Here is a 19853-nt window from a genome sequence, read left to right on the forward strand (position 1 = left end):
TGTTAAACACATTATAATTACCGTTGATGTTTCTTATCAGTCCATCATGAGCTATATCTCAATCTCATCTCACACCTGATACACCCGAATGGTCTTGAGGGCGCTTAAACAACGGCATCATGTAATTCGCAACGAGCGAGCCTTGAGATGTAAAACCGTGTAGTTGCTCGTTAAATAGTGCCAAAAATCTAACAACCCTTCAACGCTCTCACTAAAACAATATGACGGTACCATATCCTTAACACACACCGTGGCGTAATGACAAGTAGCAGGGTAATAAGTGACGTCGGGGTGGATCAGTTCGGTAGGCTCTACATACTGAGGCGTCCGTCGCAGCAACAATGCCAACATGCGCTGTGTGAGGTGCCAGCAGTCGTCAGCGTATCATAAACGAAACGGTACATGTCTGTGTCGACAGCGGCTTGTTTGGGCAAAGAGTATCCTCGGCCAGATTTATAATGTACAAAAGCTGCCCGACGGGCAATTTTCCACTCGTTATCACATACCACAGAGCCCACACTGAGGTGGGAAAGAAAGGTAAGTGTTTGTTATTCACACCAGCCTATAGCCAACCTCCGGATATCGGCTTCAGATTAGCAGGCAGTGCCCGTTGAATGCAGCGGTAGAAGTCCTTGCTTCTAATATCCCACGTTGTCGATAGGACATCCAACAGATAACTCATGTCGACCAGATAGGTGCGAATGTGACACATTGCTGGCGCGATATGTCCAACAGGAATCAGCGGCTGAAGGGACTGAAACGCCACCTCCTCAGTCAATGTGTCAGGGAGGATGTTCTTGTCCGAATTACGTAGGCGACGCATCGACCGTAGGAAGAGAGAGAGCGCCCTATTGACGAACGTTTACCATTCCAATGCCGCCTGTTTTTAAGCACCCTACCGTCACTGACGAAATATCCTAAGGCCGCCTGGAATTTGATAGCAACCCTAGCTGTCATTGTGAGAACGCGTGTGTAATGATTAAGTCTTCGAGGGAGACAAAATGTACCCGTATGATCAAGTGTTCCAAAGGCGTGGAGACCGACTTGCGGATCACATTAAGTATGTAGCGATACGTACACCTTGTTATCAAAAGTATCCGGACACCTGGCTGAAAATGACTTACAATTTCGTGGCGCTCTCCATCGGTAATGCTGGGATTCAATATGGTGTTTGCCCAGCCTTAGCCTTGATTACAGCTTCCACTCCCGCATGCTTACGTTCAATCAGGTGCTGGAAGGTTTCTTGGGGAATGGTAGCCCACTATTCACGTAGTGCTGCGCTGAGGAGACGTATCTATGTCATTCAGTAAGGCCTGGCACGAAGTCGGCGTTTAAAAACATCCCAAAGGTGTTCTGTAGGATTCATGTCAGGACTCTGTGTAGGACAGTCTTCTGCAGGGATGTTATGGGAGTGTAACCACTCCGCCACAGGCCGTGCGTTATGAACAGTTGGTCGATCATGTTGAAAGACGCAATCGCCATCCCAGAATTGCTCTTCAACAATGGGAGGCAAGAAGGTGCTTAAAACATCACTGTAGGCCTGTACTATGACAGTGCTACGCAAAACAACAAAGGGTGCAAGGCTCCTCCATGAAATACACGACCACACTACAATACCACCACCTCCGAATTTTACCGTTGGCACTACAAACGCTGGCAGATGATGTTCACCAGGCATTCGCCATACCCACACACTGCCATCGGATCGCCACATTGTGTACCGTGATTCATAACTCCACACAACGTTTTTCCATTGCTCAGTCGTCAAATGTTTACCCTCTTTACACCAAGCGAGGCGTCGTTTGGCATTTACCGGCGTAATGTGTGGCTTATGAGAAGCCGCTCGACCATGAAATCCAAGTTTTCCCACCTGCCGCCTAACTGTCATAGTACTTACAGTGGATCCTGATGCAGTTTGGAATTCCTGTGTGATGGTCTGGATAGATGTCTGCCTATTACACATTACGGCCCTCTTCAACTGTTGCCGACTTGAGCGTCACCACTCTCTACAAGAGCTTATCGTTGTGTGTATAGTGCTGACAAACCCCCCACCCCCCCACCCCGAATCACACATGTTTGGTTGGCATGAACGGCATATTTGATATTAGTGAGGAGGCGCGAGCACGAATTATGCAGGCGAACAGCTTGTAATCCAAATTCACTGACGTCAACGTTTGACCATCATGAACTCTTAACGTCTGGCACCTACAGGGTGTTTAAAAAATGACCGGTATATTTGAAACGGCAATAAAAACTAAACGAGCAGCGATAGAAATACAGCGTTTGTTGCAATATGCTTGGGACAACAGAACATTTTCAGGCAGACAAACTTTCGAAATTATAGTAGTTATAATTTTCAACAACAGATGGCGCTGCGGTCTGGGAAACTCTAGAGTACGATATTTTCCACATATCCACCATGCGTAGCAATAATATGGCGTAGTCTCTGAATGAAATTACCCGAAACCTTTGACAACGTGTCTGGCGGAATGGCTTCACATGCAGATGAGATGTACTGCTTCAGCTGTTCAATTGTTTCTGGATTCTGGCGGTACACCTGGTCTTTCAAGTGTCCCCACAGAAAGAAGTCGCAGGGTTTCATGTCTGGCGAATAGGGAGGCCAATCCACGCCTCCTCCTGTATGTTTCGGATAGCCCAAACAATCACACGATCATCGAAATATTCATTCAGGAAATTAAAGACGTCGGCCGTGCGATGTGGCCGGGCACCATCTTGCATAAACCACGAGGTGTCGCAGTGTCGTCTAAGGCAGTTTGTACCGCCACAAATTCACGAAGAATGTCCAGATAGCGTGATGCAGTAATCGTTTCGGATCTGAAAAATGGGCCAATGATTCCTTTGGAAGAAATGACGGCCCAGACCAGTACTTTTTGAGGATGCAGGGACGATGGGACTGCAACATGGGGCTTTTCGGTTCTCCATATGCACCAGTTCTGTTTATTGACGAAGCCGTCCAGGTAAAAATAAGCTTCGTCAGTAAACCAAATGCTGCCCACATGCATATCGCCGTCATCAATCCTGTGCACTATATCGTTAGCGAATGTCTCTCGTGCAGCAATGGTAGCGGCGCTGAGGGGTTGCCGCGTTTGAATTTTGTATGGATAGAGGTGTAAAATCTGGCGCATGAGACGATACGTGGACGTTGGCGTCATTTGGACCGCAGCTGCAACACAGCGAACGGAAATCCGAGGCCGCTGTTGGATGACCTGCTGCACTAGCTGCGCGTTGCCCTCTGTGGTTGCCGTACGCGGTCGCCCTACCTTTCCAGCACGTTCATCCGTCACGTTCCCAGTCCGTTGAAATTTTTCAAACAGATCCTTTATTGTATCGCTTTTCGGTCCTTTGGTTACATTAAACCTCGGTTGAAAACTTCGTCTTGTTGCAACAACACTGTGTTCTAGGCGGTGGAATTCCAACACCAGAAAAATCCTCTGTTCTAAGGAATAAACCATGTTGTCTACAGCACACTTGCACGTTGTGAACAGCACACGCTTACAGCAGAAAGACGACGTACAGAATGGCGCACCCACAGACTGCGTTGTCTTCTATATCTTTCACATCACTTGCAGCGCCATCTGTTGTTGAAAATTGTAACTACTGTAATTTCGAAAGTTTGTCCGCCTGAAAATGTACTGTTGTCCCAAGCATATTGCAACAAACGGTGTCTTTCTATCGCTGCTCGTTTAGTTTTTATTGCCGTTTAAAATATATCGGTCATTTTTGAAACACCCTGTACTTGCAGGAATATCAGTTACATAATAGATGCGTCAAACATCTCTTGCAATTTTCTCGAATTGCCATAATAGAGCACCTTACTACTTGCGCAATATGAAGTTTTAATGGCGTGCTGCAGACATACAAAATCTGAATTAAATCCGTGATCCCAACGTCCTGGATTCCCCTTGTGAGATCTGTGGCGCTGCGGTCGCCTAGTACTCGTCGACTCTTTGTCTCATACTGCAGCGTGATAGAGTAAGCCTAGTCCTGACTTATAGTCTATGCGGAAAATGAGTACACGACCTTGCTGTTGTAATGCTGCACTGACAAGACGAATTGACCGACTGTCGGAATCAGATGGTCCTTAACGAACCTGTGTCTTTTGAATCTTTGGAGGGTAAAAGACCAAAATTGACTGATCTAAATGGCAGAATTGCAAATTTCTTCCATTAGAGGAGGACTGATATCTAAAAATATTTTCACTGTAGTCCACGCCTCAGAAGCAAAACATACAAATTTGGTCGAATGCAAACAAAATAGTTGTACTTTTGTCTATTCCACCTTCACCATGAGAAGGCATAGTGCTGCATCAGTCGAAAAGTGGGACCCGAACAACGGCACTGTTGCATCCCTGAGGCAGAAAAGCGCGTTCCTTCTGTATTCGTTTGGTCATGGCAACTTGCGTTTTGGGCTAACAGCAAGTTGGTTATCTTTTTATATCTATTTTAATAATTAATCAACGCTGTGAAATTGCACTTCTTCCTTACATCATGTTTTCCCTTATTCTCCTTACAGTCTCGGTAACGACTCGAAAGTGTGTATATGCCAACGTAGTTCTCTGAATAGATATTAAATTTTGAAACAAATTTACAGGCGTCTTCGAAAAAGTTTTATATATGTAAATATAAATATAAACAGGACAATATACACTGCTAACTTATCAGACGTTGCACTGGTATATTACTTGCTCCTGTCATTTAGGCTGGTCGGACGTTTGTGACATTTCAACCTGCACCTAAGAATGGCTATAAAACGAAAATCATGATTGTATGAAAATAAAGAATAGTAATTTACAGTTTAACGGCGGAAACCTCTTTCAGAATGGTAACTTATTTATGAGGAATGCCGGTACTTACTCTCCTTCCTGAGCGAGTCGAGTTCACTTGTACCCACTGTACTCGCAGGCGTTTTAAGGCTACGGAAGTCATTTCTCTCCTCTGTTAGCAGATACTCGTACTACAACTATATCTGTTCTCAACTTGCCCGAAGAACAATTTAGGCACGTGATAATGATCTGAATAGGAATAGGAGAGGCTGGGAAACGGATGATAGTGCTTGTTGCATGGTGTAACGACGCTGCAGTATATGTGGACTATTCAGTAGTGTGCGGCGAGATTTTTAAAATCTAGAAGGAGCACAGAAATAGAAAGGTTTGGTGAACTTGGTACCTCTTCTAGTGAATTTACGTGGACAAGAAACCGAATACAAGAAGTATACAAAGATGCTGCAATCCGGTTTATCAAAATGATCAAGTTACACGAGACTGTTTAAATAAACATGTTGTTAATTTTAAAAAATATATAGGTTATGCTATTTTGAAACGTGTACCAGCATAGCATCATTAACGCTTTCTTTGTATCGGCGTTGTCTGCTACCACGAACAACAACTAGAAATGCGTTCTACCAAACTACGATTCGGATGCTATTACGAGTAGCGGGGAAGAAGCAAAATTAATCTGTAGAAGACAAAATGGAAGTCTAGCACTTCTCTCTGTTTACCTGTTTGTTTTATTGCTTGTTTTCTGCATAACTGGAAGCGCAAGTTATTCAGTGTTAGTGCATTGTGTATTTAATATCGTTACAGAATATAAATTGTATTCTATAAAAATAAATATTTTTCAATCACGTAACTTCTACGCTTTTACGTAACCAAAGCAATTACTTTGGATATAAATGCAATTTTCATACACAAACTTAAAAAAATACAAACAATGTAATTATTGTTGTTGTTTTGTACTCGATAGAACGTTCTCCCTCCTGTTACTATTGATAAATGTGGAAGTTAATAGCTGGCAACCAATACTGTACAATCGCAATAAAGTCACGAGATGATCAATTGACTCTTTTATTAGAACAAGTTACACGTTTCGGGATTACACCCATCTTCAGACATCACAAACTTCAACAGCAATACTGTACAATCGCAATAAAGTCACGAGATGTACAATTGACTCTTTTATTAGAACAAGTTACACGTTTCGGGATTACACCCATCTTCAGACATCACAAACTTCAACAGCAATACTGTACAATCGCAATAAAGTCACGAGATGTACAATTGACTCTTTTATTAGAACAAGTTACACGTTTCGTGATTACAGCCATCTTCAGACATCACAATCTTCAACAGCATAGCGTATACACAAGACTGCTTGTGTCGCAATTATACTCATATGTTATTGGACACTTCCTTTGAGTTGTCAGGGCTGTACGCCTGGTTGGTTAGGAACAAGTTGAAGTTTGTGATGTCTGAAGATGGGTGTGATCCCGAAACGCGTAACATGTTCTAATAAAAGAGCCAAATGAAGAACTCATGACTTATTGCGACTGTACAGCATTGGTTGCCAATTATTAACATAAAAATTATCGCAGGCCTCAGAAAAGATTTTATGTCCTGTATATCAAATGTGGAAGTTGTTTATGAATAACAGACACTTGTTTTGTATAATTTTGGCGAAATATTGGAGCAATGTTTGATATATTTTTGTTTTTGCTTTTTTAATTTTACGTTTTTGGTGAGGAAATTGCGTATTCTAGCTCTATATGATAAGTCTGTATTGTTTCCCTTTTTTATACTGTAACATTTCTCTCGTGCACAGAACAATTCAAAATCTGAGTTAAACATTGACCATTTCAATCTTGTTATAAATACTGTCTAGTTTTAAGTAGCAGACAGTAGGATAACTATGTAGAACAAATATATTCCATAGGTTATCCGGTCCTTTACAATCCTCACTCAGTTTCTAGGTGGTTGACCGCTTCCGATTTTCAGGCGATTCCAGCAAATCAATGATCGCATGCGTAAAGAAAGCGATCGTTATGAGGTAACGCCCGTTAGATACGCAATAAGCCTACCGTACAGGTAACACTGGCAGAACTTTAGCTGACCGAAACTATAAGAAAACTACCGTAATCTACGCGTATTTATGGTAGCCTACGGTAGTTTTACAATTGTACCAACAGCTGTAAGCTTTGTCCTCCTAGTCCAAGTATTGGCCGAGCCCGATGGGTTGTGGTGGCAGTACGTGTGCCCTGGCGGTACCTCGGCGAGGCAGAGTGTGGATCACGGCGCCTTGGCCTCTGGCTCGGCCCCGTGCTTCTGCTTCTGCCTCGCAGAATTGGGCGGCCGCTGACCACTGGTATCGATTGCCGCGCCACGCCGCGGTTGCGACCCAGGCCGGTGAGCGCGGCCCGCGTGTCTGCGGCTTTCGCGCCGTCTCTGCAGCGGGTCTCACAGTGTCTGCACGCTCCTCTCCTCGTGTACGCCTAAGCTCTCCCGCTCCTAAGACGCCTCAGTAGTCACGAAGTTCGCCAGTGAATGATTTCCCGAAGATCTAAAATGTGGACGGGAATTAACTGCCTATTGAAAATACTTATCGTCTTTTTTAATACTTAACTAATAATCCTCTGGCGTTATCAACTACACTACTGGCAATTAAAATTGCTACACCAAGAAGAAACGCAGATGACATACGGGTATTCATTGCACAAATATATTATACTTGAACTGACATGTGCTTACATTTTCACGCAGTTTGAGTGCACAGATCCTGAGAAATCAGTACCCAGAACAACTACCTCTGGCCGTAAAAACGGCCTGGATACGCCTAGGCATTGAGTCAAACAGAGCTCGGATGGGGTGTACAGGTACAGCTGCCCATGCAGCTTCAACACGATACCACAGTTCATCAAGAGTAGTGACTGGCGTATTGTGACGAGCCAGTTGCTCGACCACCATTGACCAGAAGTTTTCAGTTGGTGAGAGATCTGGAGAATGTACTGGCCAGGACAGCAGTCGAACATTTTCTGTATCCAGAATGGCCCGTACAGGACCTGCAACATGCGGTCGTGCGTTATACTGCTGAAATGTAGGGTTTCGCAGGGCTCGAATGGAGGGTAGAGCCACGGGCCGTAACACATCTGAAATGTGACATCCATTGTTCAAAGTGCCATAAATGCAATGGATGAGGTATCGAATATATTGCTTCCCCCTATTTATACCTCCAGAGGAGGTCACGAATGTAAAATTAGAGAGTGCCGTCAATGCGAACAAGAGGTGACCGAGACGTGCACCCCATACCATCATGCCGGGTGAAATACCAGTATGGCGATGACGAATACACCCTTCCAATGTGCGTTCATCGTGATGTCGCCAAACACGGATGCGACCATAATGATGATGTAAACAGAACCTGGATTCGTGCACCCAGGTTCGTCGTTGAGTACACCATCGCAGGCGCTCCTGTCTGTGATGCAGCTTCAAGGGTAACCGCAGCCGTGGTCTCTGAGCTGATAGTCCATGCTGCTGCAGACGTCGTCGAAATGTTCGTGCAGATGGTTGTTGTCTTGCAAACGTCCCCATCTGTTGACTCATAGATCTAGACGTGGATGCACGATCCGTTACAACCATGCGTATAAGATGCCTGTCATCTCGACAGCTTGTGATACGAGGCCGTTGGGATCCAGCACGGCGTTCCGTATTACCTTCCTGAACCCACCGATTCCATATTCTGCTAACAGTCTTTGGATCTTGACCAGCGCGTGCAGCAATGTCGAAATACGATAAACCGCAATTGCGATAGGGTATAATCCGACCTTTATCAAAGTCGGAAACGTGATGGTACGCATTTCTCCTCCTTACACAAGGCATCACAACAACGTATCACAGGGCAACGCCGGTTAACTGCTGTTTTTGTATGAGAAATCGGTTGGAAACTTTCCTCATGTCAGCACGTTGTAGGTGTCGCCACCTGCGCCAACCTTGTGTAAATGCTCTGAAAAGCTAACCATTTGCATATCACAGCATCTTCTTCTCGTCGGTTAAATTTCACGTCTGTAGCACGTCATATTCGTGGTGTAGCAATTTTAATGGTCAATAGTGTAATTTTCTTTTTTCTTCTTCTTCCTTCTGCTAGTTTTCTACGCACCGCGAGAAAAAAATCTATACGGTATCACTTAGTTGACTTCTGTTGCTGATCTCCTTATTTATAAATAAATGGTGAGGATGCAGTAATTTAAAAATAAATGTATGAACTCAAGAATGGCAACTGAATATTTTATGCTGGATTTGAGCTAGTGGCGCAGTTTGAACACAAGGAGCGAAATTAGCATCTCTTTCCCGACTTCATCATTTTTATTCCCACGATTTCTCCGAGTCACTCAAAGCATGACTCACAGGAACGTAGTTTCTCATGGGTAGCCAGACTAACGAAGAGAAATGGGCGAATTCGTTATCAAACTGACCAGTTTTGTTTGGACATACTTAATTGCATGAAAATTATCTTGGTAATCAAGAAATTGTATTTAGTGACCTGAAGGAAAAATGAAATCCTTCATGAGCAGCTTTGCTAGTTATAGAAACTTATCTCCTTTTTATTCGTCTACATACTCCCAATACTAATGGAATCGACACTTAAATATATTGTATTTAATGCCTGCTGAACAAAACTTGAAAATAAAATATAAATTCTGAGAAAGAAAATTTTAAGTGTTTTGGGGATTGATTCGTTTAAAAGAGAAACATTTGACTCGATGTTGCATGAATGCGCTAAATCATGTACATCAAACGAGGTTCCGATTAAGAATTTAAAATTAAATGTTTAAGACCTTAAGTACTAGAGCACATCTGTCTCATGAGATTTCACTTAGTGGTCTCCTTATAGCCTTAACGCGTGAGCGTTTCAGCTGCAGTATGTGATTTCAAACATAATTCAAAAGCGCGTCAGATGATACTGTATTTTTTCTTCTTTTACTTATGGACAAAGTTTCAAAGTTTTTCTTCTCATAATTCTGTTTGCAGTTTTGGTTTTGAGCCGCGATAAGTAACTGTATAAATATCTGTTCTGAACAGATAATATTATATTCTGAAGTATTTAGCACGTTACGCTTGGCAGTAGTCAGATGATGATAGAAAAGAGTGGTGGAGGCTGTGTTTTTCTGTTTGCCTGAGACTATGAAGATAAAACCATGGATCTGGAAGTATACGTTTGATTTTTTGCCCATAATGAAATGTATCACATTTTGTATAATCTCTGTGACTGCTGAACAATCAGTGGATTTAATTTTGCTGTTTTTACTATTTCCTATTTAACACATTTTGCTTATCTTCAAATCATTTGTGTACGTTTAAACTGAAAACTTTTAATAGGATTTAATAGTGCTAATATTACGCAGATTGAGGATTTAGATGCATATCAGTAAACAGTGAGCTTTGATATGACAAAGGAAGGACGGGAGTAATTATGAAAAGTTAGCTGTCGGACGATGGACGGACAAATTGTAATTGCGACAAGTAGACTGTTTACCGCTGTATTGTGGGATGTAGAAAGTATGGACAAATTGTATTTAAATTAAATGCACCCTGGATTAATTTCCCACTCAGTATCACAAAAATTACGTGTGAGTAGCGCAGACAATCATCTATTAACGGAACTTTGAGTCACAACGTGGACTGCCATGTTAAAATTACAGTGTGCCGATGAGTCTGTTATAGTGAACTAATTTATATCATGGAGGAATATGAAAGCAATGTCTGTAAAAGGGCAGATTTACTGAGTGAACCGGTTTTAAAATTTCTTACATATTCTGACCTGTGTATCCTATATTCGACCAGGTATTTAATATGATTATTATATATAGTTCTTAGTATCGCCTTCAAGAGGAAAGCTACAGTGGAATTATTTAACAAGGATTACAATTACTGGAATATGTGTGTGGGTCATGAGCGTGGGACATAGACTGGCGTTTCTCACAGCTTAGTTCCTATGGCCAAAGTTTAGAACTGTTAGGAAGGCTCCTCTCACGATTGATTTATCTGAAATTATTTATCATTGATGAAGCTACATGCATGATTAGTCATTGTTGTTATCCACTTCAGGAACTAGTCACTCTCGACTCTCTGCAGTAGCTAGAATTGTCCTTTTTTATTTTGATCTGTTGAGTGTTAATATATGAAAATTGTCATTAGCGGTATTTGTGAGTGTTGTTCTTTCTTTCGTACGTATGGGGAGATTCTGCATCTGCTATTGAATTGTTAGCAAAACACGTGCGTCGTAAAGTTTTCGCCATTACGATAGTCATCTTCAACCAATCAGAGCAGAGTGGATAGATATTCATTGGTAGAACGTTTACAAAGAGGGAAAGCTTTAATTTCGACAGTAGCGTGCTGAAAAAGTTTCTTTACTCTATACGAACTTATTATATTGCATCATTCCAGAGCCACTATCTTCTTGCGACGATGCTTTGTTAGTGTATCATATTTATGTATGACGCATTTTGTGCGCGCTTCATTGAGGGGTAATGAGATTTCTTCTCTGTTTTTAACTTCACTCTCCAGATTCCGTATTTATTTACCAGATGAAATGATATTTTACGGTATTTTTCCGTGAATACGGTCTTTATTAGTCGGGAGATTAGTTAGGTAAAATTCTACTTCGCTACATGTACCAAACAATGTAAAAAAGAGAAAAAGTAAGACTCACATCTCAAATAGTATATCAGTGCTGGCGAATTTATCATATTCTTCAATGAACACCTTTCTGAAGCAAACGATATTACAAGAGGTGCTAAGTATTTAATTACTTTCGGCAAAGAGTTATTATACTAAGTGTGCAGCAAAAGCTAGTAAATGCATATATATTTCGCAGTTGTTGATGCTATTCACCGCTAGAAAAAACTGAAACATGCTTGTAATTACACTGACTCACATAGAATAAACGATCAAATATCGTGTAAATGTAGCCTCGGCCGCCAAGTTGTGAGTCCTAACGAAGGTCATTGTGGTCAATGAATTATAACTTAACATTTAGCATTTGGCGCCAGTATAATTACAAACAGTTGTGTTAGAGCTGTTAGGTAGATGTTAATTTCTAAGGAAAACATTCAAATATTTCGAAATTAATTTTTTAATTTCGTTATTGACCTTAACTGACATGTCTGATAAAATTAACATTAAAATTGTTTACTTTGGATATCTTCATTATGACACGTTTACTTTCAGTTGTCGTCATTGCTATAAATAAAATATAGATCTAAATCATTTCTACAGCGATGCGTGTTCAGATAGCGTCCTGAGATACACTATGAAGTACAAGTGCTATTATGAGAGTGATAAGTTATCCAACAGTATAATTCTAAAGCAATCTGATAATATTATCCATACAAGGTGGTATTAACTAGATCACATCTGTTCTGATGGCGAATAAGTTCGGACCCATTTTTCTGATCCATATACTTTCTATCACTAAGATAGAAATTGCTCAGTTATATTGCTTATTGAAGATGCAATGTCCCGTTAACAAAGCGTTGCGATTTTTGGAAATGTATAGGTTAATTGTTAAGTTGTATGTAATTGAAGCAGGTTTTCATTTTTCATTTCCGAATACTGTATAGATTACCGTAAGAATGTGAGTGATTGGTCTACATAGCTGTTAACTAATTGGACGCCCGAATATTTCCTTGTGAATAGCGTAAGTTCTTTAATTGTATTAGTTATTAACGTCTACCGTAGCTATAATTAATTAACGCATCGTAAGCACCACCACGATCTTCACTAACGGAAATAGTATTTGTGATATTAATACTAAAAAAAAATTGCAGGTCAATAAACAGATTTTCTGTACTCGACCCATGAGAAGAGGAAAGGAAGACACGAGATGAAAATATACAAAGGTACATTTTTACGGCACTCACCTTTTTGCTATAGCCGCAACTATGAAGCTACATGCTTTAACCAGTGAAATACGTTTCAAAAAGAGTTACTGAAAGAAATCCAAAATGATTATATTAAGTGAAGCCGGAATAGCAGAAGTCTATAAACAATTGAAAGCATGGCAACGTTTTGTAAAGAATTGTTTCAGAATATTAGGAGGTAATGAGGCTTGTAACAGCACCACTCTCGTAAATTTCGTTCCCACTACCTCACAAATTACAATAATAGGCTAACGGGATCCTGATGCTCTTGTCCAATTCGTCGTCAATATTTGAACATATTACAGTTTGTAAACAAAACCAGTTGCCTACCGTAAACGTTTTGTCGTGTGAACAATGGCGCTTGTACTGTGATATTTTTAATACTGTTGTTAAGTTGACTTTGTTTTCGAAAGTTTGGTAAACATTCAAAGCGGGCCCGTTTAGGGGAAAATCAAGTGACCTTATACACAGTCGCTGATATGGAACGGAATGCGAGCGTCAAATAAACCGCTAAAAGCGGCCCAATCCGTGTCTGAAAGTACTTTGTGTTTAATGAAATGAACGTGTTGCTGGCAAAGAACGTGAAGTCATCATAATGCAATATACGGGCTTTCAAGTGGGGCATGTTCAGATACCGCCTCTTCATTCACGGTTTATACGATTACAGTTCTCTATGACAGCTCTGCCCCCATTTATACAGATGAAATTTTGGACTTAGGTGCTACCTGTTACTGATATCGGCTGACTGATACCAGTTTCCCATGTCAAATAAGTAACACTATGCAGTTAAAGTTACTGGGAACAGTTAAACGTTTAAATTTAAGGTTGATATTTAATCAACCATATTAAATCGATGCTTCGTTGATAAATTTCCGAAAGTGTGCGAAGTATTATCAAGTTCCTATTATTATTCTGTTTTCAACGCATTTTTATCGCCACTATTTTACGTAGCCCCACGACATTTTTTTTTACTTTCATTGTGTACACTGCACATCGTTTACGTATAAAAACTGAATGATAAAACTGATTTCATGAAGCCATCGAAGACCTTGTGACTTTCAGGAACAAGCTATCGGAGGCCAACTTCGTCGCCATCGCCAGTTGACTGATATAACTGGTGTTCCGATATCTTCTGTCTAACAACCACTTTAATGAGACAGTGATTACGTCATGCAATAGTCTAGTAATTTATTATACTGAGATCTTGCATGAAAGGTATTCCAAATTCGTTACCTGTCTCAATGGAGAAGAATGACTCACTGGAATCTTCTGTACCATCTCAGTATCGAACGTACGAGGGTGTTCTGAATAGTAATGCCTCCTCATTTTTTATGTGAAAACTGTTAAAGGTTTTTAAATAAACCAACTTCAATAACATTCTATGTCTATATTCTTTACGTCTGCATATTTATTTGTCAACGTAGTGACCTTGGCGATGAACACGTTTTTCCCAACCAGAGACACGTTTGTTAAGCCCGTCACTGAGGAAAGTCTTACAACGTTGACGGAACCATAGCCTCACGTCTGCTTCATCACTGTCAATTTGAAGTCCCCGTTGATGTTCTGTAAGTTTTGGAAACAGATGAAAATCGGATGGACCGAGTCGGGATCGTATGGAGGATGACCGATGACAGTGAACTCCAGGCGTCCGATTGTTGCAGACATAGCAGCGCCGTGTGTGGTCTGGTATGGCATTGTCACGCTGGAAGAGAGGATGCCCCATGTATGGAGTAACTCTTTCTGCGGCTAGAAACTCGATTATAGCATGTTGTTCCTCAGGCACCAATGTTATAATTTTATACACAGCCAGGTTAAAAGCTACAATTTGGAGCCTTTTAGCAGCAGAGGAATGCAACTTGAGATACCTCAGCAGATATTGAGAACAGAATAAATGATTCGGAGGGCATTCTTTCTCAGCACGTCGTTGTATGTTTTCAACAATTACTGAAGGTAAAAGTGCAAATTAAGTTACTATTGGCAGTCAACAGTCACCATAGTTTAATCCTAAGAAAACGAAGGAAGAAGTCCTCTGAACTTTATCACTCGAATTGGATAATGCAAGAAAACGCAGAAAACTTAATCCAGGAATGTCACCGTGAAAAACTAGATCTCAGCTTCAGGCCAATTGATTAGTGTAAGCTGGTTACATATTTAACACATCGAGACCAACATTACAGGAGAACAGCGGTTGTCCATATAATTCTTTCATCATTTTCTTTGGGCCTTTGTCCCATTGCAACGCGGGGTCTGCCTTGTGACTACGTATTTGGCGATGTTAGTGTCAGAGTGAAGTCGTATGCCCTTCCTGTCGCCACCCCATACCCCCTGGAACGGAATTAGTGTATCCCAGCTGTCTCGTCTAGTGTAAGCCAAGAAACAGTGCCAAAGTTTTTCAAATGTCTGCGAGTCGTGTAACTGAGTCGGGAAGTGGGGACCAGCCCAGTATTCATCTAGTGGGATGTGGAAAACAACAACGGTTGTACATAATCGTATTTAAATGCGAACGACTTGGGAACAGGGGAATAAAGTCGGGGTTTCTTTTGCTGCGCTAGTGACTTAGCCTTACAGCTATATGAGCAAGAAATTCCTCAACATAATACCTATTAAACCGTTCTGGCTACAATTAAAATAATTCAGCGACTTTTGAACAGAACTCATGGGCCACATTACATTCAACGTTTATTACGTAGTACTGGAAAATTGACTATGGCACAATCAGATAATCCTGGCACTAGTACTACTTTTGTACTACTAGTACTACATAATGAAATATTACTACTGTGTTTGGCAACAATTTCAATTTAAATTTAAAATCATTTCATCGCCAATTACAACTTGTGTGCATTGTTCATATGAAAAAGTAGTTTACAATTGAATATTGCATCTGCTTTTAATGTAGGGCTAACTTCTCTTTCGTCTACCAGCAGAGTTGCAACAACAAAACTTTCGTTATCATAGTCCCAAGATGAAGTTTATTTTTTTTAATAGGCACTATTTCAAATAAGATAAGATTAAAGGGAGATCAGAAATTGAATTTTCTTCGTCATCAGTGGAGCGTGTCAGCTCAGTATGGACTACTGGCAACATAAACAGCGAACGCTGTTCAGGCTTGTTTTCGACATGTTCTCCAGCTTCCCAAAAAATCAAGATAAACAGACAAGATTTTTTTTAAAAAAGAAACACAGTGTTGGCTTCACTTTGAAGCTGTATGATGAGTATTCGACAAAATATAAAACGGAGGTTGCTTGTAATGTCCTCAACAAACACATAAATTTACATTTCTTTTAGAATAAGAAAATAATTCTTCAAATAAAGAACCACAGTTGTTTCCAGTGCGCAGCTGCATCTGATACCAATAGCGAGTATCGTAGATATTTTTCCGTACAGCAACAAAAATACAAAACCTTCGGAATGGTGCGTTGTAACAAAATAAATTACGATTGTCGAGTAAACATCGAATAATGCCACGGGTGCTGATGGTACGATGCTCGCACGCCTTTTTATATAAGCAGAATCGTTTTCTACCCGCCGTGTCATTCCTTTGTCGTAAAACACAAAGAAAAGTACTTCGAAATTCCCTTCACTTGCGTCTACGCTCTCTCCGTCGTAGTAGAGGACCGTGTTACGAACTTGGTCGATTATAGCGTCATTATTGGACGATTTGTGGTTACGGGGCGCCCATCAGCGCTACAGACCTATTACGGCGTAAAGGGGATGAAAACCAACGAACTCTGAGCAGTTCTGTGGGCACAGGCGTCAGATCACCTGCCAAATTTACGAAACGTCTTGTGTATATTTATTTTTCCATTTGAAATATCTTCAGCGCAGCGTGACGTTTCCTTATACGTCCTAAAGAGGTAATTTCTAAGGACAAATTATTGTTTATTAATGACTTTAATTACAGTTGTAGCAATGAGGTATTTTATTGCTACCTGGAGTTTCACATGTGTTAGCAGTTGGTAAGTAATTCCGTCAAAAAGTGAATTTCTAGAATAAATAGAAGTAAAAGAGTACAGAGTACAGAGACAGTTATTTGTTATATGTCCACGTAAATGAATGTAAGTAGAAGAGAGGTAGGGGAAGGGAGGTTTCTATAGTTAACAGAGGACCTTGAAATTCGATCTCATGCTAGTAAATGAAGGTGAGAAAATTACTGAAATAAGAAATGAGTGTTTCTTGTGTATAAGTATCTTCTGTGTATAAATATCTTCTGTCATTTTATTATTTGGAATGTTACTGTTCGATGATTGTATGCAAGATGTGTTTTGTTTAAGAGTCCTGATCTTGGAGGAAAATAGTGTTTGTGACGTTTTTAGTCTCGCTTTTAGATCTAAAGATGATGATACCAGTGTGTAACTAGAGAAACTTCCCGTAATAACTAGTGTATATAACCTAATGTAGACAGTTAAATGACATACAAGTCCCTCAAAAAATGAGAGATGGTATTGTTTTTGAATGAATAAACACTTAGCTCATCTGAACCGCGTGGTGCATAAAACTTTCCGAAAATAGCAGAAACTCGTTTAGTTGGAGATAACTAGAAACCAAAATTTTTCAGAAAAATTTTTCAAGTTTGAAACCATCCCAGGAGTATTCCTTAGCAAATGTGTAGCGACTACGTCAGTTTTTTTATAGTGACACGAGTGAATGAAACAGAAAGCTTGTGTTTTCTAAATGCTGAACGAGACAGGAGAATGATTATTAAATTAATGTCGGCGAAAAAACTGAGCCTCCAAACCTATGTTTCTATAGTTACGGTTGGTCCTTAGCGACTGGCTGCACAATAGCTTCCTGCTTTATAGTACAAATGCGTGACGATGTGGCTAGCGTCGGTGATTTGGGTTGTTGGAACAAGTGAGTTTGCGGGCATTAAGATTCTTCTTTCAGTCACTTGCATGGAACAGACTCCTTCATGCAAGGTGGTGGAGCGTTACGTGTCTGAAATGATGAGTGTAAGTTCGTGCAGTGGGTGCACAGAACTGGATATAGTTCTCTGCATTTGAAACAAGAGAACGGTGTTACTTGTAGTACTCCTCAGCAATTGTCTAGACACTCCATCTTCGTAGGTTTTAAATGCTGTTTCAAGTATGGGAACATTTCATAAATATCGATGAGAAAGGGAAGTGAAAACTGTACACTTCTGTAGTTGCAGTTAGGAGTTTTGTTTCATATCACCTTCCAGCAATTGACTGCGCATTTGTGGTGTGAGAGTGCGATTAGATGCACAGAGATGATGATTCGGGATTTTCGATCAGTTTTGTTACGTCAAAAGTAAGGTTTCTTCTTTCCGCTACGTGTCTCGGACTGACAGCTTTACGTAGCAATGACACACCGGCATATAGCTGAATGATAAGCATATTTTTGTGTAAAATAGTGGTGACCGCGTCAACAGTAACGAACCTGAAAGTGAGAGTGGTGAGTGGCCGATAGGACTTGTGGCTGGAGGCATCCGCCATGGGCGTGCCCCAGAAGTCGTTGCGGAAGACGTCGGGCAGCGGCGTCAGACCCAGAACGTCCTTGTTGCGCGTCACCGCCGGGATGTCGTCGTGTACGAAATCTCCGCCGAGCGCGTTCGCGTAGGAGGCTAGCGCGACGGCAGCGACGGCCGCGTAGCCCTTGGCGCCGGGAGAGGCAGGGGCCGAGGCGGGGGCGGCAACGGGGGCCGGCTGGTGCAGGGGGGCGGGCGCCGAGGCCCGCGGGTGCCGCCGGGGGTGGCAGCCCCCGCCGCCTCGCATGGCGCGGCCTGGGAGCGCACGGGTCGCCGCGGCTCGCCTCGCCTCGGCTCGGATCGGCTCGGCTCGGCACCGACGTCGCCGTCGCCGTCGGCGTCGCGCACTGCCCAGCTGCGGACTGCGGCCCGCGGACGCCGGCGCTGCCGCTTATAGCGGGACGCGGGCCGAGCCGAGCCGCGGAGGGCCGGCGCCACGGAGCATGCGCCGCGGCGCTCCCACCGCCGTGGCGGCCGCGGTGCCCGGCAGTCTAGCGGCGCCTCCGCCGGCGAACCCACGCCGACCGGCGGCTCGCACTGGTCGTGCGGCTTGCTGCGAACACACACAATCCCTCAGTAGAGTCTTCCACTCGCGATCGTGTTGATGGCCTTCTCTGGTCAGCAGGAATGCTCGATATGAGTCGTCAATTCTGACGAGTGACGTAATTATAATGCCTGCTCTCACGTGTATTTCGTGCATACATTCACCGTCTTTTTTTTTTTTTTAGCTGCCGATGTCAACGAATTTAAATAAATAAATAAAATAAAAATAAAAAGTAAAATAACAGGTCGTATTGACACTGAACAGAACCTTAGCCCAAGGCGTAAGATAGATTCGAGGGTAACAGTTGGGTTGTGAGTTGGCGGAGCCAACGAATTTGATGTTAAAGAAAACATGGTGTAGTGACAAATTGCTCTGTACTTTAGCCTTTTCGAAAAAATCGTCAGTATCATCACTTTACATTCTGAATATAATATGTGGCATTTGTCGCATGTTTCCTAATTAACTGGTCAAGGCTGACGAACATACCTTTATATATAGTCTCCAGGACAGGTTGGCTTTTGTTTCATGTGTATCTCCGGGTTGAGCGATTGTGGTGCAGAAAATATTTTCGTTCCTGACGATCCGTGAAGACCTGAGTTGGTCGTTTTTAGAAGTTAGTCTGGTTCCGGGGATGTTGATGGTACCAGGTGCGCCTCTGAAGATACCCGACGCATTTCAGGATAAAACGTCAGGAACGAGGTTAAAAACAACACAAAGATAAAAACCATACAGACAGGAACATTCATCAGCAGTATTCGTCAAAAGCTCGAACAGGAGATTGTGACCACTACACGAATAAGTTCGTTCCTTAATTCGAGGCTGTTCATTTATTAAGCTCCGATCGGTTGCAGTATGGAACCCACAGTGAAAATCGACAATGTTCTGTATTGTAGTCTTCTTTTGGTAACAAATTTATTTGCAAAATAACCATGTTAGCACGATTACTGGATTACCAATTTCGGCAATACGTATTGCCGTATTCAGATATATGAAAAGAAAATATGCGGAAGTTAGAGCCTCACAATAAAAATATTGTTTGTAAGAGAGTACGGCCGTTGTGACAGAGCGGTTCTAGGCGCTTCAGTCGGGAACCGCGATGCTGCTACAGTCGCA

At 41.8% G+C, this 19853-nt stretch overlaps 1 protein-coding gene across 1 annotated transcript in view; it reads right to left on the reverse strand.

Annotated features, from left to right (window-relative positions):
- LOC124622915 (protein O-mannosyl-transferase TMTC1-like) overlaps positions 1 to 19224 on the reverse strand; it is a 675090-nt gene extending 655866 nt beyond the window's left edge. The window contains exons 1-3 of the mRNA XM_047148705.1: positions 19205 to 19224; positions 18518 to 18749; positions 18109 to 18323 (exon numbers count right to left, since the gene is read on the reverse strand). Coding sequence (XP_047004661.1) covers positions 18109 to 18323; positions 18518 to 18749; positions 19205 to 19224 — 467 coding nt within the window. The remainder of the gene's footprint in view (positions 1 to 18108; positions 18324 to 18517; positions 18750 to 19204) is intronic.
- Positions 19225 to 19853: the final 629 nt, after the last annotated feature.

The sequence above is a fragment of the Schistocerca americana genome, chromosome 7 (assembly GCF_021461395.2).
Source record: "Schistocerca americana isolate TAMUIC-IGC-003095 chromosome 7, iqSchAmer2.1, whole genome shotgun sequence".
NCBI lineage: Eukaryota > Metazoa > Arthropoda > Insecta > Orthoptera > Acrididae > Schistocerca > Schistocerca americana.